Genomic DNA, 26,341 nt, shown 5'->3' with positions numbered 1-26,341 from the left:
ACTTTTCTAGCAAGCTAAGACATATGTCTTGCAAATTGAACATGTATCAAAGGTCCTATACAACATTGTCATATAGATTTTAGTTAGATAGTAAATATAGAGGCAAGAATAAAGTCTTTTTCATTCTTGTCAACATCTTTTTTGCTTCTAGTCTAGTTTCAAGAGTCTCTAAATTTCTTGTCTTTTGCAATAGCTATTATAATTTCTTCTTATATATATATTTTTTATTATCTATGTTTGATATTTATTTCACTTGTTTACGTATCTTCCTTGAGTTCATGCCTTTAATACAAATATATACCAAATTTAGAAAATTAATTTTAAAAAGAAACAAAGTAGATATTTTTTATCTTTAAGATTCCATAAGTAATTGCATTATGAGAGAAAAATAACATCACATAGTACTTTGGAGACTTAGACTACAAAGTATGTCCCTACAATAGTTGATAAACCTATAAAATAAAAGTGTATTATATACTCTACCTTATATTTTTAATTATTGAAATCAAATATATAATTATTATATAAGCATATAAAAAAGTATCATAGTTGAAAAGACTTATCTATGAGCTTTGCTTGGCATAATATCTAATTTTATTATATTAAAGTAGCTAAATTCTTATACATCTAGAAAAAGAATTAGTGAACCATTCTACAAAAAAATGTATAGAAGCTTGACATCATTACATTAAAAATATTATTTGTAATATCAAAAGCAACTTTAATAAGATTTTTTTTATTTTTTATTTTTTATTTTTTTGAATCCAACATATGTGTTGACAAAACTTAAAATTAAAATCTTTAAGTTGGAATTAAATTTTTTTAGTATAAATTATACTTGATGGAGGGACATCAAAATATTTGAATATTATTATGTATTTTTTTCAACCTTCTAGAAATGTTTATACTTTTATCCTAATAAAATGTTTTAAATATTACCAAAATTTAGAAATTAATTCAAAGATTATTATAATAATACTAATAAATAGATTAAAAAATAATTTAGAACTATTAAAAACTATTAATAATTTTTTTCTCTGATTTTAATATAATATATATACATATATAGATACATATTTATAGTAATTATTTTATATAATAATTTTCTAATTTTTGTCAAAATATTTTTATTGAAATATGATATAAAATATGACTCCAAATTTATAAAATAAACATATCTTAAGTTTATTTATTTTTCACATAAAGTTTTCATGTCTAGAATTGAAGAATTGATCTCATATTTTGTAAAATATGTAAAAAATAAAAATCACTATTTGTGCCACATGTTTTAAATATATTCTTGAATTCATTATTTAAATATGAATATTTTATTATATTACAAATATGTTTATGATCTTTTTAGTTTATAAATTCAAAATAAATTAATAAAAATAAACCTTTCACTAAAAAAAACATTCAGAGGATTTGTAATTAATTTTTAACATTTTAAATTTAATTGCACAGATGTGTTTTCAATCTTTTCTTTAGACCCTCATAGTAATTATAGTGCAATTGATTAATACTTCATTGCTACATTTTCAAACTTAATTATTGCCCTGCAATTGAATCACTAAGAATTCAGTTCAATGAATTGCAGAGAGAGCAGCGAATCCCGACCTAGTCTTGTTGGTCACAACTAGAACCACCACAGGCAATACCGTCGGGTGGGCTGTGGCTTGTGAGCGAGATCAATGGAGTCGTGCCATTGCTGGGCGTGTGAATGTGGCGCCACGGCATTTGTCTGCCGAAGCTGAGACTCTCTTGTCTGCTACTCTCATTCATGAGGGTATGCATGTGTTGGGTTGTCATCCACACGCCTTTGCTCACTTTCGAGATGAGCGCAAGCGGAGGCGCAGAGAGGTGGTGGCACAAGAGTTCGACTCCAATTTGAGGCGAATGGTGACGCGAATCGTTTTGCCCAGGGTGGTTGCGCGTTCACGGCAGCATTATGGGGTATGTATCGACCTCTTGCAGCTGCGTCTCAGTTTCGTAAGTTTAGGAGCTGGGAAGGAAACGTTCCAAACGTCAATGCTTGTTCCCTTCATGAATCTGAATGAACGATTCTTTTTGAATGATGGCAGGCTTACTCCAAGGATTTCAGTTGATTAGAACTGGAAGATGGTGGAGGGAGAGGGACGGCGGGGTCGCATTGGGAGAAGCGATTGTTGATGAATGAAATAATGACAGGGTCTGTGGACACAACGTTAATGAAATACCAGAGGACGAAGTCTGGAATCCGTCACTGGCCGAGAAAACAAAATATGGACCTTTAAATGATTACTAAGCAAGCCAAGCAATTGTGATTAAAGCTAGATGAGTCTTTGTTTGCTTAGATTTGATTGTACTTAGAATAAATCAGAGTGATTGATAGTTCTTATATGTGAAACAAATGAAATATTCATGAATATATCCATTGAAGTGAAAATGCATGTGTATTGTGGATGGCCATAATTGCATTAGAATCCCAATACTTGCTATGTTTATAAAACCACTGCATGTTATCAATTCTTAAAATATCCATGTACATCACATTATATATAGTCTCAAAATAAAATCTAATCAAGATCATCTTATTTAAGAATGTATTAAAAATTTATCCTACTAAAAAAATTAATATCAATTATATCCTTCATATCATAGCTCTAAAATATGGACTTGATTTTGGATATTCAAATACTATAAATAAGTCATTTCATCTTAATTTGGTGTTTTTAGAACATTATGTTATCAAAGCAATGAAAAATATAACAAGAATTGAAGCTACATGTAAAAAATTGACTAATTATGAACAAAAACTCAGTTAGCTTTTTACGAGATGAGAAACTAGAATTGTACTCAATCATAAGTTGGAAGAAAAAGGTAGCAATTGAAAGCAGTTTGCACATTGAGAGGTTCCAATGTTAAGAAAAAGAATTTTAAAAATGGCAAAGTCTAAACCATTCTTGAGTGGTATTAGAAAAAAAAGATATTATTCAACTTGTTAAATAATTTTGAATAAATTTTTTCCAAATGATAAAAAAATTGTATAAGTCTTTATTTTATCATCTTATTAATTCATATTTGGTTTGGTAAATAATATCTATTATTTCTTGTATAAAATAATTCTTAGTAGAATGATTTAGTGTTTATAAATTATTTTTGGATCTTTTAAAAATTTAATACTTAAAAATATAATCAAAAATATGTTTTTAAAGTATTTTTTGAATTTAAAAATACTTTATGTAGACTAAATTTGATGCTTATACATGTAGTAGTACTATCCACTCAAAACTCTCTCATGTTGCAGATTTATTGTTTCTTGTCTACAAACTAAATATTATTATATTCAACTCTTCCATTACTTAAAAATCTACTACTTATATCTTTGTAAAATTCTACACTCATTAGTTTATACTTAAACTCCTTTTTTCTTAATGTATCAAATTAATTTATCTCTATATTTTTTTATTCTAATAATTTTTGCTTTGTAGTTTTAATTTTTTGTAATTTTTTAATATTTAGAACGATTTTAATAAAAATTCTTTAATGTTTTTTTATTTATAGATTTTTTCTATTTTTTTTAAGTTGATTCTTGTGATATTTTTGTATTACCTTATATTATAAAGATGAAATGTTTTATGTAAATTTGGTTATTGTACTTATATTAATTTTTTAAAAGTCAAGAAATTTTAAATCTAATAAAAAATTAATATTATTATCTTATTTATATAAAAATTCGTAATAATACAAAAAAATAGATCTTTTTCAAATTTGGCTATAAATCTTCTAAATAATAATAAAAAACCATCTTAAATTCTAATTTATTTACGTTTATATTAAACTTTTGTTTTTAATTTTTTTGTGTATTGTAAGATCATGTCATATCTTGAACTATCTTACTAATCTACTTAGGCTCCAAAATTTTAAAATTACAAAAAAAAATGTAGAATCTAAAAATTTATATAAATGTTGGAAATTGAATGAACTATTAGCTTAAAAAAAATTATATCAATCTAACAAAAAACAAATCTAAAATCATAGAAACCCACAATAATCTTTAAAATCTTATTTTTAAAATCTTAATCACTTAAATATTAATAATCTTTGATCTAACTATTTGATTGAGCTTAACTTTCTAAATTATATCCAAAAATAATACAATTGCTTATAGATTATTTTATAAAAATTACAAAATTTACCAAAATATAACGACTTTTTTATTCTACAAAAAAAAAAATGTCATCTAAAAAAATACTAATTTTGTAAAGCTCTCACAAAATCATTATCCTCTCAAAACATTCAAATTCACCACTCAATGTCAAAGACAAGAACTCGATGAAAAAATAATTCAGACAAGTGAGCCTTCACTCAAAGAGAGGTAAAAAAATATATATAAACAAGTATATATATTGAAAGAGAAAATGGAATGGCTATTGCAAAAAGACAAGAAAACTAGAGATCCTTGAAACTAGACTAGAAGCAAGAAAGGAGTTGACAAGAGTGAAGAAGCCTTCACTCTTATCTCTATATATACTATCTAATTAGTGGCTACGTGGCGACGTTCTATAGGACCTCCAATATGTGTTGACTTTGTAGGATACATGCTTTGACTTACAAGGCAAGTTTTTCTACGTGTGGGCCACATAATTAGCTTGATCTTCAAGCTAACAACATGTGTGGCACATGGCCAACTTGTTGACCACGTTTCTAATCCAAAAAGTCAATTAAAGACACCTATGAAGTCAAAGCAGTGTCTATGAAGCTTCTAAAAAGCTTCCATATTAAATACTATAGAATTAACTTACTTTTACCTACTTTTACTTACTTCTACCTATTTGTATATATAATTACTAGCTTATCTGATTATGTTCGTGACATTACTCCCCCTTCTAGGGACGAGTTCCACGAGGAGCGGTCATCATATGTTGAGAAAATCTATGATGCGACGAATTGTATTCGCCACATACTCTAATCTTTATTCTCTTTGAAGATGATTGATAGGGCCTCTCAACCATCGGTAGTGTTCCATACCAGGGCGGGAAGACCACCCAGTTATTTGATCATTGTTGAGGCCTTCATAACTTCCTTCGAATAGAATATTTGGAATACCATCAAGAGTTGTTCCTACCTCTAGCACAATCACCAAACATCGGGAGTCCCTTCCCAAATTGTGATACCAAACGCGTTGTATCTCGCCATCTATTCGAGGAAGAACATGTCATTCTTGAAGATCTTCATCTCGATTGCGTCGACTTGAAGGTTGTAACAATCGTAATGTCTCGTCGGATAGGTCAGCAAATAAAGGTTCTTGAGTCGAATCCGCTGGTTGTTGGTTCTCCATCTCCTGAGCGTCACTACTACAAAGAAGCTACGAACAAGAATTGAAAGTAGAATGTTATCTTGCCTAGATGTTGTTTCTTTTATAAAGAAGGTTTTCATCTTGATTTTGATGGATGTCGTCAATGAAAAGCCTCCACCGCCTTTGCTGCATTTGCAAGATTCTTTATTGGCTCCTATGTACATTCACTAATATCATATCCATGCCAATAGACAAGATATTCTAATTTATTTCGGCGCCGCCTTGAATCTAAGACTTCTTCTACTTCAAACTCTTCATTATTGTCCACTTCTATAGAAGGAGGTAGAGCTTGTCGTCTTCTTTGTATGTCCACTGTCTTGTATGGTTCAAGAAGAGACACCTGGAATACTGGATGGATTTTCATTGACTTCAGTAGATGTAAACGATATTCAACTGGATTGATTTGTGCAGAAATAGAAAATGGTCCTAGCCTTCGATAGTCCAACTTATCACAAAGACGAGTAGTCTTGATATTACGATGAAGTAGCCATACCTTATCACCCAAGATGAATGATGGTTGTTCCTTTCGATAGACATCCACATTGACCTTTTGTTGTTCTTGAGCCTCTTTTAACTACCCCTTCATCGTTGCATGTAGCTTTGATAAATGAATTGCCAAATCTTTCGCAGCAGGATTATCAACTTTTGAAAAGTCAAAAGTATCAAGTCATGGATAATAACCATAATTAACAAAGAAAGGTGTTTGTTTTGTAGAAGAATGTATTGTGTTATTGTAAGCAAACTCTGCCAATGACAAAAGAATTGTCCAATCATCTTATTGGTAATTAATGGTACATCTTAAATATTGCTCCAAAACTTGATTAACACGCATCGTTTGTCCATCAATTTGAAGATGGAATGTCGAAGATAGTTTTATATCCACTTTAAGAATCTTGAAAAGAGTCCGCCAAAATCTTGATACAAATTGAGTTCCCCTATCTGATATAATATCCTTGGGTAATCCATGATAGCGATAGATATTGTCAAGAAAGAGCTTAGCTGTTTCTTCACCTGTGATAGATTTTGTACATGATACAAAATATGCCATCTTGGTAAAATGATCTACTATTACAAATATAGAGTCATAAGAACCTGAGATTGGAAGATCCATGATGAAGTCCATAGAAACAGAAGACCATGATTGTTTTGGAATGGGTAATGGGTGAAGAAGTCCAAAAGATCGATGACAAGGAGTTTTTGATCTTGAGCAAACATCACATGATTGTACAAAATCTTTCACTGCCTTCCACATTTGAGGCCACCAAAAATCCCTAGATATCAGCTCCAAAGTCTTATTATATCCAAAATGTCCTGCTGCTGGGAAGTCATGACGAGCTTGAAGAATACGTAAACGTGCTTCTCCTTCTGGAATATATAGGCATCCTTCGAAATAGAGTAGGTTGTTTTTGAATTCAAATTTAGAGGGATCATGAGATTTAGAAGAATTATTCTTGATATCATGAACAAGAGGGTCTGAAGACATATTTAACTGGACTTGCTTTAGAAAAGTTAAATCAACAGTCAATGTTGATTTTATTGCTCGAAGATGAAATTGCTGTGGCTTCAAGAGAACCGTTTTTTGTTACTGAAAAGCTGCATCTCCTTCTCTTGGTACAAGATAAGAACATCTAGACAAGGTATCGGACAAACCTTGTTGTTTTCCTGGCCGATAAGTGATGATGAACTCGAATCTTCATAAAAACATGCTCCAATGCGCTTGGCAACGATTTAATACACGTGTTGACATAAAATATTTGAGGTTCTTGTGATCCGTATACACGATGACTAGACTAGAAGCGCCTTCTAGATAATGACGCCATTCTTAAAAAGAATCCACAATTATAAGAAGTTCTTTGTCGTAGATCTTATAATTGATTTCTAATGTTGAGAATTTTTTTGAATGAAAGGCTACTGGATGAAGTTTGTCATCTGTTCCCATTTGTGATAAAACCGCACCCAGTGCAAAGTCCGATGCATCTGTTTCCATAAAGAACCCTTTGAAAAAATCAACACGATAGAGGATTGGTGTAGAAACAAACACTGTCTTCAAAGATTCAAAAGCAACTTCCGCTTCTTGATTCCATTGGAGTTTGTCTTTACAAGTCAAACGTGTAAGTGGAGCTGCAACTCGAGAGAAGTCTTTGGTGAAGATCCAATAGTATTTGGCAAATCCCAAAAAACATTAGACATCTCTTACCGTTTTTGGGATCTTCCAGTCTATAATAGTTTGAACTTTCTTAAGATCGATCATAAGTCTATCATTTGAAATGATGTAACCTAAGAAATCGACTTGAGTAGTGTGGAATACACACTTTTCTATCTTGGCATAGAGTCATGCATCTCTTAATTTTTGTAACACACGATGAACATGAAGTTCATGTTCTTCTCGATTCTTAGAATAGATAAAGATGTCGTCTAGATAACAAACCACAAAATCGTCCAAAAACTCTCAAAAAATATCATTCATTAGATGTTGAAAAGCTGCTGGTGCATTTGTAAGTCCAAAAGGCATGACATTGTATTCAAAATGTACATACCTAGTTCAAAACGCAGTCTTCCATTCATCTCCTTCTTTGATGCATACTAGATTGTATGCTCTCCGAAGATCTATTTTTGTATAGATCTTAGCTTGATTTAGCTGATCAAGAAGTCCAGATATTAAAGGTAGTAGATACCTGTTCTTGATGGTAATCTTGTTGAGTCCTCAATAATCAACACACATCCGCAATGATCCATCTTTTTTCTTCACAAATAGAATTGGAGCTCCTGCCAGAGATTTAGAATGGCATATGAAATTCTTGGCTAGATTTTCTTCAATATACTCCTTGAGTTCACCCAATTCATTTTGTGATAAACTATAGATTGGTCCGAATGGCGGTTGTGTTCCTTCTTGAAGGTCAATTGAGCAATCATAGGGACGATGTTCTGGGAGTGTATCCGCATTTTTTTTTCAAATACATCTTGAAATTCTTGATATTGGCTTGGAATGCCACTTGAAGTCTTTTCACCAGTAGAAACGGGTGTGGCATAAATAATATATGGTGATTCTTTCATAGCAGCATGCAAGAAAGCTTTTGCACCTATAAATATAAGTTTAATTGAACTAGAATTATGACTCTCTACTTGATTAACTACACTGTTAGTTATATTTTTAGAGAAAGTAAGAGTTTGGGAAATCCAATCTATTTGAGGGTTGTATTTTTCTAACCACAATAAACCTAAAATGACTGGATTAGAGGGAGATCTAATGATATTAAATACTATAAAACTATTATGACCATTGATTATTACTTCTATAGGAAGGGTTTCGTGAGTAATATCTCCAGAAGACAATAGACGACCATCTATGACTTCTATATGAACAAGTTTAGTTTTCTTTACTAAAGATATGCTATGTCTTTTAGTAAATTCTTCATCTAAAAAACATGTTGAGGCTCCTGAATCTAACAAGGCAAAGACTTTGTAATGTTTAGGTCCTAAAATAACATTTAATGTAAAACAAGGAGAGGGCTCTGAGGAGAGAATAGGACCTTTACTAGATGTTGTGCAAGGTTCCAGCCGCATGGTCCCTATTGTAGCTGGACAAACTCGTTTTCCGACATATTGTCTTCTTTCACAGCCATACTCCTCATTTTGTAATTCCGTCATTTCTTTGGACAATGTTGAGCAGTGTGCTTTGGTTCTCTACAATATAAACATAATCCTTCTTGACGATGACGAGTCTTTTTTTGCTCAGTAAGAGGTTTGAAACATACTGCATCAATTTGCATATCCTCTACTTCCGAATGTATGTTTTGAAGAAGTGTTAGTATTGCCATTGAATTATAGTAACGTTGAGGTCCACTTGTACGATTCTCAGATCGGAATTCAAAAAGGTGATTGTCGCACTTCACAGCAAAGTTAATTGCTTGACTCAATGTTTGAGGATCAGGTAAGTTGAGCATTAATTTTTTTACCTCATATTGTAATCTATAGAGAAATTGGCTAATAAGTGCAGCATCATCCCACTTGATATCAGTTACAAGTTGTCGAAATTGTGAAGCATATAACGTTACTAATCGATTGCCTTATCATAAAATATGGATCTTATTGGTTGCAACTCGAATTGCATCATATTCTCCATACATAAATCGAAACTCTACCAAAAAAGCCTCTAGATTATCTAATATTGGATCTTGTCGTTCAACAAAAGATGAAAACCACGATAATGCTGAACCTGAAAGAAGCATACCAATGAATCTAACTTGCGATCTTGGAATTGGATAGCTTTGGGGTTGAAGTTCAATCACTAGTTGTACTTGATTGATAAATCCTCGAAACTTAGATCTAGTGCCATCGAACTTCTTGGGTAGGACAATTCTTGGTTCTCTAACATTTGAAGGGCGTTCCACTATAGGAGAAAGGACATGGTTTGGTGCAGATGTTGAAGCAGCTCCAACCATTTCTATATCTTCACTTCCTGCCAATCTTGTTGCTCCTTGTGGTGGTAAATTGAGTTGATGCATTGAAAGCATTAACTCCCTCAATTGCTCTTGCATTTGTGCCATTGCACTCTTCATTTCAAGAAGTTCTGCCATGATAACACTTAGAAGAGAAAAGATGTCTAATATCGCTCAAGACAAATAGAAGAGAGGACTTGAGAACAAAGAAAATACTAAGGACAATATAAATTTAGAAGAGGGTAATCTGCAACTTCTAATATGCTTATATCTTATCAAGAAAAAGGGATAATTCACTCTTAATCAAGTTTAGACAAAGCTCTGATATTGTAGGTGTACTCTTGTCAATCTGTCAAGGACAAGAACTCGATGAAAAAATAATTCACACAAGTGAGCCTTCACTCAAAGAGGGGTAACAAAATATATATAAACAAGTATATATATTGAAAGAGAATCTGGACTGGCTATTGCCAAAAGACAAGAAAACTAGAGACCCTTGAAACTAGACTAGAAGCAAGAAAAGAGTTGACAAGAGTGAAGAAGCCTTCATTCTTGTCTCTATATATACTATCTAACTAGGGGCTATGTGGCGATGTTCTATAGGACCTCCAATATGTGTTGACTTTATATGACACATGCCTTGACTTACAAGGCAAGTTTTTCTACGTGTGGGCCACATAGTTAGCTTGATCTTCAAGCTAACAACATGTGTGGCACACGGTCAACTTGTTGACCACGTTTTTAATCCAAAAAGTCAATTAAAGACACCTATGAAGTCAAAACAGTGTCTATGAAGCTTCTAAGAAGCTTCCATATTAAATATTATAGAATTAACTTACTTTTACTTACTTTTATTTACTTCTACCTATCTGTATATATAATTACTAGCTTATATGATTATGTTCGTGACTTTCAAAGAAATTATATCAAGTTTTAAACAAAAGATAATATTAATAATAAATTATTATTTTACTACCTTCTTAACTTTAACTATATTTTTTAAAGTAAGATTTTATTATATTTTAAATTAAAATATTTAATAAATATATATATATATATATATATATATATACATATATATATATATAATCCAATTGCCATGTTACAACACAAGGACTTTTTAATCAACAAAACCCTTTTTTTTCCTTATAAGCCTATTTTTGTGCTTGAAAGTTTGATTTTGACCTGGTTTCATAAACAATCTTCTTTGGATATGAATTTGAACTTTTCTTAGATTAATTTTTGCAAATCTATGCTTAAATTTTATCTTAGGAAATTTGTAATGATTTTGTATCTATTCTATCAAATAATATTATATTTAAAGCTCTAAAAATTAAATAGAATTTTTTATAATAAAAGTAGTAAAAAACATCATCTAAAATATATTAGTTGTAATTTCTAAAAATATCTATACTAATATTCTAATCAATAATTTCTATATAAATTGGTCTTTGTTACTCTTTTACCTTATGGTTGCATTACAATACAACAATGTTTTCTTAATTTGCTAAAACATCAGTTTTTTATATCAAGAAATTCTTAATTGTTTCATATAGAATCTTAATGATGTAATATTTTTAACACATTAAAATATTGCCAAAAATTAACTTTAATCTCTAATCCAATCAAAATCAATTCTTGCTTTTATCTATCTATATATATATATATATATATATATAGATTTATATATGTGAAAAGACAGCCAATTACTTATTAAGATGGTTTTTATTGAAAATTAGTCCAACTATAATATATAAAAAATACATGTTTAAGTTCCTTCTACTTTATAAAACCATCCAAAGATTGCTATTGAACCATAACTTTGTACAATGTTTAAAAGCAATAGAAAAAAAATTCAACCAATGGAAAGTAGTTCTAATATTATTGACCATGTAAATATAATGATGTAATTATTAGTATATTATAATATTTAATTTATTTTTTTTAAAAGATTAAATATAGATATTAAATATATATATATATATATATAAAGTAGTTGAAAGAGTAAACTAAGGTTATTTTTAAATTAAAATTATAATGTTTGAATCAAATTCTATTGTTTGGATTTATTCTAACAATATTATTTAAGACTAATTTTAAATTATAATATTAATTATAATATTTGCTAAATTGACACATTTACTTGCTAAATCAACCCACCTATCATTATTATGCACATCAACCACTCTCTATACAAAGATTCTTGAACTCAATCATTCTTGCAACATCCATCATATTCATCATAAAAATAATGAATCATCCACAATCAATAAAAATAAAATAATAAAAAAATCATTAATATCAATATCAAAAAAATAATATATTGTCCACAATCACTAAAAAATATTCATCGTCAATATCAACATCAAAGAAAATGGATTATTTGAAATCAATATAAAAACATTTGTCATCAATATCATCATCAAAATAATAGATCATCCACAATTAATAGAAAATATGAAGTTTTTGAATGCAGAATCTGGAATCTAGAAGTTTTTGCTTATTAGATTGAAACTTTACTAACTCGTACTTCGTTGGATGTCTCGTGATTGACATTAGTTACCACGAATGTTTATCACAGGGTGCACACATATCCAGTCTGCTTTGCGAGATTAAAGAAGGAAGCAGTTGAGAGGGGCTTTGGATCTCTTTCATTGTTCTTCAAAGAATTCGTAGCGGAAATTCCTCCTTGAAGTGCGTGGAGTCCTGCAGCGACCATGAGAGTACGAGTAGGAGAAAACGGCAGGGTTTGCGGTGATGACCACATGGAACAGTTAAGAACAATCATGGATCTTGCACAGAAACCTCATGGACCAGCATATCTACCAGATGACCGATTTTGTGCGAAGAAAAGTACTTTACATAGCGAACTGAAGGTCGATCATACAAGCCGACACAGACAGATCACTAGAACACCATGGGAAGTAATATTAATGTAAATTGACAGGAAACAAGTTTAGAACACGCTACCTTATCTGTCCTGTTTTCAACGGACCCACAATGCTCAAATCATAAAACGCAACTCGAAGACACAGAAACGAACTTTGTACAACTGAATAATCTGTACCCTGATAGCCGTGCTGAATTGAATCTCTCAGAACACGTCAGGTCCTCTAACTTGAATAATTTGGATACTTGGAATTATAAAACTTACATGTACATCATTTCTAACTGTTCAATCTTTCCTCTTGTTTCTGGCGCGGGGAAGTGCTTTGGAGATGCATTGCTCTCGGTAGACGCAGTAAGCCGAGACAACGAAGGCTGGCCCGAACACGACAGCTCCTACTAATCCCACCAGCGTAATTAGAAGTCCGTCTTCAACGGCCGTGAGATAAAGGAACGACAGGAATAGCGAGACTAGGTCGATCAGCAAAAAATAGGCCGGCCATTGCTCGGTTCTGAATGAGGTGAAGAGCTGGACGACGCGACCAAGGATCTCGTGATCGCGGAACAGGTACAAGAGTGCAGTGAGGTGCCATGTGAGTCCGAACGCGGCTTGCAGAAGATGGAGTGCGATCACACCGTGGTGGCCTTTCTTCTGCGGCGCGTCAGGGTGGGTTGTGAAGGGGAGGTAAACTATGGTGACGAGGATCGGCATGGCGAGGAAAAGCAAACAAGCCGCCTGCTTCTTGTCGGTCTTGAGGGGGAAGAAGAGCGCGATGGCATTGAGCCAGAGGAAAAGGAAGGCGAAGGCTATAGCAGCGACGCGAACTAAGGAAATTTTCTTCTTCCAAACCACATTAGGGTCGCGGGTTCCTGCGTCGTAGACAAAGTATGCAGGTAGCCATAGCAAGGGGAAGGAAACAGAGATGCCCGTGATTTGGAAGATGATGGCGTGAATCCATGTAGCAGAGAGAACCAACCCTGACTTAATTCGGGACCCTTCTACAGCCATGAAGGCCAGGACGGAGACGAGAAGAGTGCCGAGATAGCCAGTTATCCATTTGCCCTCGTCCGACCGCACAGTATAGATGAAGAAATTCACGGCTACGCAGAGATACTTATCTAAAGGTGCGATGTTGGATCTCCAGGAGTACGCAGCTCTGTCTGGACAACCTCGCTCCAGCATCTTCAATCCGTTCTCCGACCCTCTGAGAAGCAGGGATGCGGTGAGAATCGCCCATGCTACCGCGGGAATTGACTTCGCAACTCGCATCCCCATCGATTGGGCCATTTCTTCCCTGCAAAACCCCTACTGAGACAAGCTACTACACATTCACAGCGCACAACCATAAAACCTAGAAAAATCTTCTCACAGACATCCAACGCATCCGCTAGTAGGTGCTAGAAGTCAAGAATCAGATTTCTCGCAACACCCAAAAAAATCCGGAGGTACCACCGGAATCTTCTCTCTAAGCAACCCAGAACAACCACATTCATCCCGTTTCGTGCTCAATATCTTGACCGAGTCCTAATGAGTGCATGGTCGCCAATCGTTCAACACTCAAACCTGCAGACCTTCAAGTGGCACAGATTGGCCATTTCACACAGATCGTGAGGGCAAATCGGAGGTAGGAAGATTGCTTGTTAATGGTTGGCGATGCGCTTCTGTCTATACTCGCTTCTAAGTCAGTGCCTGCAAGACGAGATGCGATGCAAGATCACAACTACGATCAATGTGTTCATGGCGTGTTTGCACAAAACGGATTGGTGCAGTAGAGGAATCATCGTGGCCCACACGGTTATCTTAACGAAGTCTGCACGGATAATGTAGATTGAAGCTTTAGATGTAAGATACGAAAAACTTGGGAAGAAGAAGCCTGAAGCAAGGCATAATTTGAAACGGAAATTGTTATTGGGTTATGAATCGGACAGTGAGTGGAGGTTGCCAACTATGGTTCTGTTGATAGGGTAGAACGGCGTGTATCTTGCTCTGAAGTCCACAAAAGATTTAAGGTGTGCCCATTTAAGATGCGCCTGATTGCAGTTTGAGAGTTCATTGTTCTGTGAACTACATCCAGGAGTTAGGTTGCGTTGTGACCCAAGTCCGCGGTACAAGAATTTGATACTTTTTAAAAATTCTTCTCAGCAAATTCTCTATTGTGAGATGATCCTCGTTAGGTTAATTCCCGTTTATTCATTCACATGAAAGCAACAGTTTGCTCCAACATTACCGTCTCAAGAGCAGGCTGTTTCAATCTAGTGACCTGTTACCCCATTTGGTGCCTGTGCATCATGGCTGATTTCTCTGCACACAGAATGATGCAGTCAAAAGATACCTGTAAGTTTAATCTGCACGAACCATCTATGATTTATGCAGTCAAAGAGCAAGAAATTTGAGCAGAGAAGGGTAAGAAAGTATCACCAGCAAATATGCCAGCATTGGACATCCCTGTTTTGGACCTCGGAAGATAATGAAATCTCTTGTGAGTGGTTTTAGGCGTTTTCATGTCCCTCTTATCTCCACTTTCCAACCTTAAATGAAAAAAAGCTACGCAACGATCAGAAAACTTAGAAATCATTTAGTAATAGCATCTGATAACTGATTACATGAAGACGTGACGATCTTGTTAGTAATCCAAGCACGATGATACTCTGCTGTCAAAAATTCAACAATCAATTATAGATCTTTGTAACACACTAATGCTCTTCTTACGTAATCCATTCGTTTTGAAACTACTTCGATGCTGCTTGTCATCAGACAATCGTCAAGTCTACACAAATACCAAAGAGACCTTCTCTGCTCCATGGCTGTGAATCGAACACAGACCATGTCTAAAGGTCAGGAAATGACCACATGCAGCCATTACTCGTAGTTAGTAGCGTGATACACAGAACAACTACAAAAGAAGTTTTTCTCAAGGGCTTGTATCCATTTTACACCTTATATAACTTGCATTCCGACGGTCGAAGCAATGCAGTCCCACTTGGTTGTGCCCTATTACTCGGGGCAGGTTTCGAAGGGCCGCTAAACTGTATGGAACCAGCTTCTTGGAATTAGTATCCACCTCTTCACCCACCTTCCGGACTAAGTGGTTGAAATAGTTGTTTGTCCTGCACATTGTTTCTGAGCATGGTGAATGGAGTCGAAACAACCAATCTACATCTAAAATTCATTTAGTCTACTAGACTTCGTCTGTCGAGTTTTCGGTATACTTCAGGGATATAAATCTACAGAAACTTACGTGAGTCCATCGAAGACTGCACTTTGACCATATGCATATGGAGCTTTGTACCCGGTCAGCACTTGAGAATGGCAAATCTGGTGGTTATAACCCAGTAACATTTCAAACTGTTAGGTTACGGATCACGCTGTCAATATGTCATAGGTCAGGAGCAGTTCAGAAGCTCAAAAAGCTGGAAGCTAACCCAGCTCGAGGTGTACGAAGCAAACATCTACAACAGGTTCTTGCAGCAGTGGACAAAATAATACAATTACATTGTTTACCAACGCATCCATGCAAAGGATTCAGTGAGGTTACCGCGTAGCGTTCGCCACTATTCGCCGTCACTGCTGCAGTGCAGTTATGGGTGCGGCCACGATACTTTTCAGCCGGATCCTTGGGAGTGAAGCTGGCTGCTGCGAAACCAGGAACACAATTTCTATGGGACGGATCAACGTACTTGAGTTTCCTAGGATTTGTTGAGGCTTGGTCATAATGATTTGGTACTGGATCCCTCGGCAGAGGTTTTGGGATACACTTCACATGACATGGAGAGGACATTGCAAAAACTTGACAACTCTGTCCGCCACAACGAAGCCTGGTAAGGCGTTCAATTCGCTTGCAACGGAAATGTCTTCATTAGTTGCGGAAGTACATAGATAATGTAGTCTAAACAAACTCTTTCATATGCAAGTCATATTGTCGCAAGCTCAAAATTAGAGCCCAGAGATAAAATGAACGAATTTCAAAACAAAGACATGCTCGAGATTTCACATATGCAAACCATATCGTTCTGGTCTGAAGTTATCATACAATAATCTTTCACTTGAAAATGCATCAACGTTTTCTGCATTCTTCAAAAGCCAAAACCAATGCTTTGATGGCTTACAAATGAGTTTTCACCAGAACTTGACGAACAAAAGCACACTGTTCCTCAATAGTGGCTCCTCAGCTACGTCACAGTACAATGATCGCAATCTTAAGAGGTAGACTTGCCAGCAACGGATATTGAAAATAGGTCACACATTCACCTTACATAACCTGAATAAGAAGAGTTTCTTGCAGTGAGGTACACAAGTGAGACGAATGCTCTCTCTGCATATCGGAGTGAAGATATCACGGTTTGCTAGAGTATCATATATGTTTCCAAAATTCCCCCAAAAATTTGATAATATAATGGCAAGGCAAGCCGAGGGTTTAACCACTCAGACGATGTTGCGAAGATACGAAGAGATGGTATACACTCTGGCGAAGAGAGAATGTGCATGTGCACAATCCTTGATGAAAGAAGACATGCGAAGTGATGAACCAGATTTGACGAGTAGTCGTGATTATTAAATGTTCATTTCACTACTCGGAACTACAGTTAGCAATGTAACTGACTGACACCTTTTGGCATTCTCTTACAAATAATACTTTCGAAAAGTAGTCTCTGAGGATTTTAAAACACTTGGATATCAAACCGAAACTACCGAATAACACCGCTTGACATCCTCCGAGTTCCTGCACACTAAAATGTCCATCACTTTGATATTGCAGTGCTTCAAAATCTTCAAAGTCACTATGTTAATCTTGATTAAATGTAGAAATGCGTATGAACCCGAACGACTATTCAAAACTCCTTGCAAGACACAGCACAAACCTAAGACACTCAGCTATCCTGTGAGTTCCGATAACAAGCTTAGACTCTGTCAACCAGGATATAAACTGGTTTCCGAGCATCAAAATAAAATTGCATTTCTAATCTGCAACATCAGTAAAAGCTTGGACACTACTGAATAATGAAGCCAAACCAACTAACAGCAGTCGATCGCGTCATTTTCCACATTTCTGTCTTCGAACAAGCTATCCAACCATTTGGTGTCAACATCGAAACGTCATTGACCAACCAGTGAACGGATGAGCAATATACATCCTTTAAAGTACAGCACAACACTCCTAAGATCCATCCACTTCCACTATAACGAAGTGTCCACATGATTTACCCAAAGTGGGTACAGAAAGATACGCAACTTATCACATATACAATGGGTTGGACCTTATTAAAGACATCGCAATTGACAAGAGACTACATGAAACGAGCAGAAAACCAAAGCGACGTCTACTGCATATCCACGCAGTGTAAACTGGAGTAAAGTTAACACTTTAGACCATAGCAACCAACAAGCGAAAAATGTTCAAGACCTAGCAGAGGAACCCAACATTTGAAACAACAGAAACATTTCAATACTTGAGGTAATGAACATGATGCAGTGAAGCAAACTTCATACTCTCCCACAAATGGTGGCATGAGTAATTGGTACGCTTTCTTCGAAGTTCTCGTTCTTCAACACATCTCGGGTATCGGTCTCCGTGCTTGTAATAGCACGAGCGCAGCTTGAAGTTACGGTTGCGAACCCCTATCTCGAAATAGTAAGACACACCCTCAAATGATCATACCCAAAATTTGTATGTACTCGGTCTGGGTACCTCCCCTCCAGCCGTGCTCAATTCCGCCGCATTCTCCCTCTAAAATCTGCGTCAGTCATTCACAGATAATGAGAGCGCTTCCTGAAGTGACGTCAAGAGACGAACTCATGCGCATATGTTTATAATGAAGCGGGCCGAAAGCATGGATTAAGAAGGGTGAAGTAATCCAACTTGGCTTATTTCATCCTCTGATGCTTAGAAGCTGTACAGCGCATTAATTACAAATATTATGTTTCCTGGTGATCAAGCACTTGCTTGTGAACAATTGGGAATCTGAAAGTTCCAAGCGAACTGAGTATCCTTTTTAATATTGCACAGGACACCGTTCACAATCCTGAAAATGTCGAATGGCCGGTACTAACCCTGCGTGACGAGCCTACGCACTAGACAAGAGAACCAAAACAGGAAGAATGTAGCAAAATGTGCAAAAGCAAAGACATGTAACCTTGCAAATTTCCAACTACTTGTAGATCTTTCGTTGCTGCGACGATAGAACTCTCAACCAGCACGGACGTATTCGACCGACTAGGAAGGATGTTCGAAATTAACCCCACTTAATAGCACCACCAGCAACGGCTACAGCAGCACCGAAACGGATCCATCTGCGTACATCGAATCGAAGGCTGAAAATCCTGTTAACATTGCTGTCCATGCTGAGGGAGAACAAAAACCACAAAAAACACTACGTCGCAGTTGGGAAAACAAGAACAAAACATCGCATACCGAGCATTGCTTGAAAAAGTGAACGCCCTTCAGGGACATATTTGCCTTTCACATCTTCCAACTTCTTGTCCACGTGGGCTTTTGCACATGTGTAACTATCCCCACATCCACCGAAAACGTTCATTTATTCATGCAATGAACTCCCAATCTGCCGCCAACTTCATGTTTCAACTGGAAGAAACTAAAGTCAGGCCTCCATGGGTCTGAAATATATAAACCACCTCTGCGAATCATTTCGCTCACATTGTTCCCTTCCTCTCATACTCCTCCTCTCTGCACCGCTACAGCTCTTGTCGTATCACTGTGGGAGCCAAGGTTTGTGGCCAATGTTTGACGTCCATTGTCGCAAGCTCTACCTTAATCCTCATTTTATTCCTCATTTCTAGTGCATGCTTTCTTTCCTGTTTGTGGGGTTTAGGAGTTTGGCTGATCGGAGCCTCATCTGATTTTGCAAACCCATGCGTCATTGTGTGCAGTGCACGCACAGCTTGCCGAGATGAAGAAGGCAGCAGCCATTGAACCCCAGGAGTTCGTGCATCTCTCCAAGACCTGCACTAAATGTGTCGAACCAGTCAAGGAGCCGTTGAGGCAGAGCGGCTATTCTGCTTGTGACCAAGATGAAGGTCTCCAGCTTCCTTGTGAATATGTGGATGGTGAGCCATGTTTAAGCAATACCGTCGAGTGGGCTGTGGCTTGTGAGCGAGATCAATGGAGTCGTGCCATTGCTGGGCGTGTGAATGTGGCGCCACGGCATTTGTCTGCCGAAGCTGAGACTCTTTTGTCTGCTACTCTCATTCATGAGGGTATGCATGGAAGAAATAAGCCAAGTTGGATTACTTCACCCTTCTTAATCCATGCTTTCGGCCCGCTTCATTATAAACATATGCGCATGAGTTCGTCTCTTGACGTCACTTCAGGAAGCGCTCTCATTATCTGTGAATGACTGACGCAGATTTTAGAGGGAAAATGCGGCGGAATTGAGCACGGCTGGAGGGGAGGTACCCAGACCGAGTACATACAAATTTTGGGTATGATCATTTGAGGGTGTGTCTTACTATTTCGAGATAGGGGTTCGCAACCGTAACTTCAAGCTGCGCTCGTGCTATTACAAGCACGGAGACCGATACCCGAGATGTGTTGAAGAACGAGAACTTCGAAGAAAGCGTACCAATTACTCATGCCACCATCTGTGGGAGAGTATGAAGTTTGCTTCACTGCATCATGTTCATTACCTCAAGTATTGAAATGTTTCTGTTGTTTCAAATGTTGGGTTCCTCTGCTAGGTCTTGAACATTTTTTGCATGTTGAATTTGAATTTTAATTCAAAAGTGCTTCAATCCAATACAAAGTGCTCAAAAACACTCTTCTTAGTAATCTCAACCATACGTAAACTCCAATTGCTTGATTACTTTTATAATTAGATAATTTTGAATTTTTTTTTTGCAAACCTTAATTCTAATCAATAAGTTTCAGTAAGTTGTAGCTTCCAATTTAACCATCCACTTTGAGCAAAATTTTGCACACAACTGCCACTCTAAGTCTTTTATGTGCTTGAAATGAATTTACTCCAATTCAACTTACAAATTGTGAGAAAATGCCCAAAAACCACACTAATGTTACTTGGCCATCAACTTGAAAGTTGATACAAATGTTCCAATAGTGATTTCTCCTTCTCCAACTATTAACTTCAATTCAAAATTAGTGTATAGGTTGATCTTTAAGTCCTCTAATACCATGCCAAATTTAAACTTAATCCAACTAGTAAATCTTTAGATATTATAGAAATCCTATCCAATCTCAGATTAAGTTGAGGGTAGGGTTGGGCTAAAAAATTCTTATTTGAGATTGACAAACAATTGATCTCTAAGTATCAATCTAATTGTAGATTATTCTCTTTTAAATTAATATTATTCTTAGTATTTCTTTTATTCTCAAGTCATTTTTTTTTTTATCTTAAGCAATATTAGATATTTTTTTTTCTAAATATTATCATAATATAGCTTTTTAAAATGAAGAGTGCAATTGCACAAATACAAGAACAATTGAGGAAATTAATGCTTGCCATGCATCAACTCAATTTGTTGCTATCAAAAGCAATAAAAATGGCAAGAAGTGAAGATATAGATATGATTGGAGCTGCTTCAATATCTGCACCAAATCACATTCTTTCTCCTATAATAGAATATTTTCTCAGCATTAGAAAATCTAATGTTATCTTATCCAAGAAGTTTAATGGCACAAGATCTAAGTTTGAAGGATTTATCAATCAAGTACAACTTATGATTGAACTTCAACCTCAAAACTATCTAAAGTTGAAATCACAAATTAAATTCATGAATGTACTTTTTTCAAATTTGATATTATCATGGTTTTTAATTTTTTTTGAATAATAGGATCCAATATTGGATAATTTAGAGGTTTTTTTATTATAATTTTATTCTATATATAGAAAATATGATATAATTTATATTGCAACTAATAAGATCCATATCTTGTAACAAAGCAATTAATTAGTGATATCATATGCTTCACAATTTTGACAACTAGTGACTCATGTCAAGTGGGATGATATTGCCCTTATCAACCAATTTTTCTACAAATTATAATATAAAATAAAAAAATTGATTCTCAAATTACTTGATCCTTGGATATTAAGTCAAGCCATTGACTTTGTTATGAAGTGTGATAGTTGGCTTTTTGAGTTTCAATCTAAAAATTACATAAGAGAACCTCCACATTATTATAATTCAATGGCAATACTCATGATCTCACAATCTAAACATTTGGAAGTAGAAAACATGCAAATTAATGCAATACATTTTAAACCTCTTAATGAACAAAAAAAGACTTATCGTTGTCAAGAAGGATTGTGTTTTTATTATAGAGAAGCTAAGCATATTGCTTAACATTTTTCAAAAAAATAATGTGATCTAATATGACTAATAGGTGAAAAGGATGAAGAAATTATTATATCATAGAAGATCTTACTTCAAATATTATAGAAAATTATCTTAGAAGATAGATAATAGTCCAAAAGAAAGTAAAATTAAAGGTGTAAATGCTACCTCTTTGCAAAGTAAGCTTCTACTTACTTTGTAAGTTTATAAATAAGGCAAACCAAGATAGATTAGCAAAATAAAGAATATGAACATATGTAAGAGGAAGTTAAGAATTGATTTGAATAAAAAGTTAATTCAAAAAGATAAAATTTGATATATAGAGAGGACCAATTATCAACTTGGATTGAAATCAAATCCCAAGCTACAAAACTAAGTACCTACGGCAATTCCAAGGTTCTTTGACAAATTGGAGAATAGAATTTGAGAGCAAACTTGATAAGATTTCTTTAAACATTGATTTTAAGTGATTTGATTATATAATGTCTTTGCAAGAACTTTACAAAATCAGAGTTGTTTTGGGTGACTTTGGAATTCATGAAATAAAAAGGGTATTATATTTTAGAGAATTACATGAAATTGGTAGTAGATTTATAGTTCAAATTTTGAGGACTTGTGTAATTACTTATTTAAAGTATATATTGTAAGTTTGTGCTTGATCTAATGGTTGAATTGAAGATTATTGAATTTCAAGTTTGTTGAGGTCTTTGAAATTAGACTTTAAAAGATAGTTAGGATTTCTAAGATCTTTAATAATCTACTAGTTAGATAAGAGTGAGATTTATATATGATAGTAATGGACTTAATTTTCTTTATATATGTAAGATTTGAAAATAATTAAATTATTTAAAAAAGAAATACGGTGCTTGCAATTCAATATTTAAATTGGAATAAGAAGTTGGCCAATATTTGAGCAGATTTTAGGATTTTTCTTCCATTTGATATGTGTGATTATCTTCATATTTTGTATGCTTTTTACTAACTTAATTTTTGACAAGTACATAAATTTTTAAATAAGATCAATGGTTCAATTCTTAGATATTGAGGTTTTAAATAATACAAGGATTAGATTGTATTGGTTAAGATTTGGTTAGGATTTGATTTGGTATTTAGGATTTGTCTAAGATTTTATTTAGGATTTAGGATTTTTTTAGGATTTGGTATATGATTTAGATTTTTTCTAGGATTTGGTCTACGATTTAGGATTTGTCTAGTATTTGATTTAGGTTTTAGGATTTGCCTAGGATTAAGTTTGGAATTTAGGATTTATCAAGTGTTTGATTTAGAATTTAGGATTTAGGGTTTGTCTAAGATTTGGTCTAGGCTTTAAGATTTGTCTGAGATTTGATTGAAGTTTATTAGGATTTCAACAAGGATTAAATTAAAACTTGATTGAGATTTATTTAAGATATATTTTTAAATATTTTAATATTTTTTAGGATTTCTTAAAGATTCTTGTAAGGTTTATTATAGATTTTCTTTCAACTCTTTTAAGATTTCTTATTATTTATCTTATAATTTCTTTAAGGTTTCTTTTGAATTTGATTAAAGCTTGTTTAGCATTGTTAAGATTTAATTAGAATTTATTTAATACTCTAATAGAATTAGAATTTTGTTGTAGCAATTTCTATTCTACCTTCTACAGCCAGGTACTCAATGCATTCTCAAGTAAGACTTCATGTAATATAACAATGACACAACCACAAAATGAAGAGTATAACTATTGAAAATCAAATTTGTCTAACTACAATAGAGACTATGTGGCTGAAATCTTATACAAATGAAGGTCTTATCCTCTCCTTAGAACCTTCTCTTTATTTAACAATAGATGTGTATTTAAGACCTAATAATCACAAAGCCATTGCTTTAATAGATTTAAGAGCTTCAACTTGTTTTTTAGATAAATTTTTTGTTAAAAGTCATAAAATATTGTCAGTACAAAAAGCTAAACCTATATATGAAAAAATCTTAGATAACCATTTGTTATCTTCTGGAGATATTACTCATAAAACATTTCTTATAGATGTAGGAATAAATAGTCATAATAGTTGCATAATTTTTAATATAATTATGTCTCCCTCTAATTTGATCATTTTAGATTTATCATGGTTAAAAAAGTATAATCTTCAAATAGATTAGATTTCTTATAAACTTGACTTTTTTTAGAATATTATTAAGAGTTTTGTGAAAAGCTATGAATCTAGTATAGCCAAATCCATACTCATAGGCACAAAAACTTTCTTGCATGCTACAAAAAAATGATTACCTTTTGTTATTTATGCCACTCATATTTTTAATATTAGAAAGATTGCAAGAAGCATTCTAAGCCAATATCAAAATTTTTAAGTTATTTTTAAAAAGAAGAAAGTAGATATTCACTTCAAGTATCATCCATATGATTGCTCAATTAATCTTAAAAAAGAAAGTCAACGACCATTTCGTCCAAACTATAGTTTATCACAAAATGAGTTGGATGAACTTAAAAAGTACATTAATGAGAACTTAGCCAAGAATTTCATATGCCATTTGAAATCTTCTCCAAGAGCTCTTATCTTATTTGTGAAGAAAAAAGATGAATCGCTGTAAATATGCGTAGATTATCGAAGACTCAACAAGCTTACCATCAAGAATAGCTACCTTTTATCATTGATATTTTGACTTTTTGATCAAGTAAATTAAGCTAAGATCTATATAAAAATAGATCTATGAGGAGTATACAACTTGATCTTCATTAAAGAAAGAGATGAATGGAAGATTACATTTTGAACAAAGTATAGGTACTTTGAATATAATGTTATGCCTTTTGGAGTCACAAATGTATCAACTACTTTTGAACATCTTATGAATGATGTTTTGTGTAAATTTCTAGATGATTTCATTTTTTTGTTACTTAAACAATATTTTAATCTATTTTAAAAACACAAAAGAATAAAAAATTCATGTTCATTATGTATTACAAAAACTTAAAGATGTAAGATTGTACGTTGTCGTATTACATACTTTCCTGCTCGAGAATGCGCTAGGCATCTGGCTGTAGAAGGTAGTATGGAGATTTGCCAATATTCAAGCAGTCTATCGGTTTTTGACTGCTGGAATATAAACGACTACAAGAATACACCGTAAATCTATACGAATGCCCTTCGACTGCTCGCCGAAGTCCTTTTTGCCTCAGCCGGTAGGTCTCTAGACATTACGGAGAATCCCAAACAACCCAAACTACTAATCTTCGATATCGCTTTATACTCACAATCTTGTATCCACTGAATGTCTCGTTAGATTAATCCAATAAATTTCATTCACTCCGCATACTCAATCTTATAGACACCCTTTTAATTCTTCAATCATAGACATAACTTCGATTTCACAAAACAGTCAAGAGTAATCACACCCACTTCATTAAAAATCTCGATTCACCATTACAACACTGACTTCAGCAACGATTGCCTCAGTCTTTTCAAAACCCTATGAAGAAAAAAAACCCAATTCTCCGTCTTTTTTTCCCTTCCCAAAGCATGAAGCTCGCTCTCCGACCCCTCTTCAACCTTATTCTCTCTCCCCCCATTTCTTAACCTATCCTCCTCTTTAACCCTAATTCTTCCTTCTCTCAAACCCTAGCCTCTAAATTTCTTCAATCTTCCGTCTTGGATCCGGAATTGGCTCCGCCGTCAAAGCTTTTTCCTCCGTTTTTACCTTTAAGAGATCCTTTTACTGAAAGGACGTTCCCGGAACAGCACAAAGGACGGAACAACCTGAAACGGAATCGAAACCCCCGTAATCGGGACCACATTGAGTCGCCCGACCAATTCAGGTCTCATGTTGGCTAAGAGGCCCGTAGTAAGACCTAGATGTTCCCGTAATTGGTCCGCATTGGGTTGCCCGACCAAGTCAGGTCTCATATTGGATAAGAGGCCCGTAATATGACCTGGATTGGATGTCTTGAAATTGGATCCAATTGGCTCTTTAAACCAGGCTCACCTGTCTTTGAATTGGTCCTTTTCCTTCCTACTGACCCCCGTTATTGGAATCGAATGGAGCATTTCAGTATGCCCCGGTTGACTGTAACGGGGTGACTGAACCTAGCCTCTCAGTATTTACACTGGAATTGGTTGTTGCTCCTAATATTCAAGGTAACTGAATATTAATAAAAGTCCTCTTTCTTTATATTTTCAGAGTATACTCGTATTACAATACGACATCCACCCCCTCTGAACCTGTGCATCCTCCGGTATGTATCAATTTATCCAATTGCTGTTTAATTTAGAATATATTTTCTACATTTTTGTCCAGTTCGTCTTCGTCACCTTCATTATCCAAATCACTTTCATCTTTCTGCTGTGTACCTAACTTGCGTAATTCTCCTTCAATATTATA

The 26,341-nt window shown here is 34.4% G+C and overlaps 2 protein-coding genes and 1 long non-coding RNA gene across 5 annotated transcripts; 2 read left to right on the top strand and 1 right to left on the bottom strand.

The window, feature by feature from the left end:
- The first annotated feature begins 1,451 nt into the window (after window positions 1–1,451).
- Window positions 1,452–3,186, top strand: LOC149989828 (uncharacterized). Its single transcript, XR_016506491.1, has 2 exons — window positions 1,452–1,953; window positions 2,082–3,186. It is a non-coding gene; the product is annotated as an uncharacterized LOC149989828 (long non-coding RNA).
- Window positions 3,187–14,550: 11,364 nt separating this feature from the next.
- On the bottom strand, window positions 14,551–19,005 carry LOC112292034 (uncharacterized). 2 transcript variants are annotated; one of them, XM_024540138.3, is made up of 7 exons: window positions 18,796–19,005; window positions 16,200–18,396; window positions 15,903–15,979; window positions 15,601–15,771; window positions 15,083–15,192; window positions 14,892–14,965; window positions 14,551–14,721 (listed from the first exon to the last, which is right to left on the bottom strand). In XM_024540138.3, the coding sequence occupies exons 2-6, from the start codon at window positions 16,440–16,442 to the stop codon at window positions 14,928–14,930; spliced, it is 639 nt and encodes a 212-aa protein (XP_024395906.1). In that variant the 5' UTR covers window positions 16,443–18,396; window positions 18,796–19,005; the 3' UTR covers window positions 14,551–14,721; window positions 14,892–14,927. The 2 variants fall into 2 exon arrangements, with proteins under 2 accessions (XP_024395906.1, XP_090102034.1); XM_090245908.1 differs by having other exon boundaries at window positions 14,551–14,965; window positions 16,200–16,479; window positions 16,771–18,396.
- A 232-nt stretch (window positions 19,006–19,237) lies between these two features.
- LOC112292048 (uncharacterized) lies at window positions 19,238–20,301 on the top strand. 2 transcript variants are annotated; one of them, XM_024540150.3, is made up of 3 exons: window positions 19,238–19,388; window positions 19,550–19,900; window positions 20,026–20,301. In XM_024540150.3, exons 1-3 carry the CDS (start codon window positions 19,271–19,273, stop codon window positions 20,052–20,054), a joined length of 498 nt encoding a protein of 165 aa, XP_024395918.1. In that variant the 5' UTR covers window positions 19,238–19,270; the 3' UTR covers window positions 20,055–20,301. The 2 variants fall into 2 exon arrangements, with proteins under 2 accessions (XP_024395918.1, XP_090102098.1); XM_090245972.1 differs by lacking the exon at window positions 20,026–20,301 and having other exon boundaries at window positions 19,550–20,019.
- The last annotated feature ends 6,040 nt before the right edge of the window (window positions 20,302–26,341 follow it).

This window comes from Physcomitrium patens, chromosome 1, assembly GCF_059467195.1.
Source record: "Physcomitrium patens ecotype Gransden chromosome 1, ASM5946719v1, whole genome shotgun sequence".
In the NCBI taxonomy this organism is placed as follows: Eukaryota; Viridiplantae; Streptophyta; class Bryopsida; order Funariales; family Funariaceae; genus Physcomitrium; species Physcomitrium patens.
The sequence above is the reverse complement of the archived record's forward strand: the minus strand, read 5'-3'. Positions and strand labels throughout refer to the sequence as shown.

What these genes read in the sequence shown, in the direction of transcription:
- LOC112292034 (XM_024540138.3), bottom strand. Translation starts at nt 16,442, where the DNA reads ATGTCCTCTCCATGTCATGTGAAGTGTATCCCAAAACCTCTGCCGAGG. An exon ending in ATAGTGGCGAACGCTACGCG is followed by an intron (nt 15,980 to 16,199) that starts GTAACCTCACTG and finishes TATAACCACCAG; the next exon opens with ATTTGCCATTCTCAAGTGCT. An exon ending in CGGAATGCAAGTTATATAAG is followed by an intron (nt 15,193 to 15,600) that starts GTGTAAAATGGA and finishes TTTTCATTTAAG; the next exon opens with GTTGGAAAGTGGAGATAAGA.
- LOC112292048 (XM_090245972.1), top strand. Translation starts at nt 19,271, where the DNA reads ATGGGTCTGAAATATATAAACCACCTCTGCGAATCATTTCGCTCACAT. An exon ending in GTATCACTGTGGGAGCCAAG is followed by an intron (nt 19,389 to 19,549) that starts GTTTGTGGCCAA and finishes CATTGTGTGCAG; the next exon opens with TGCACGCACAGCTTGCCGAG.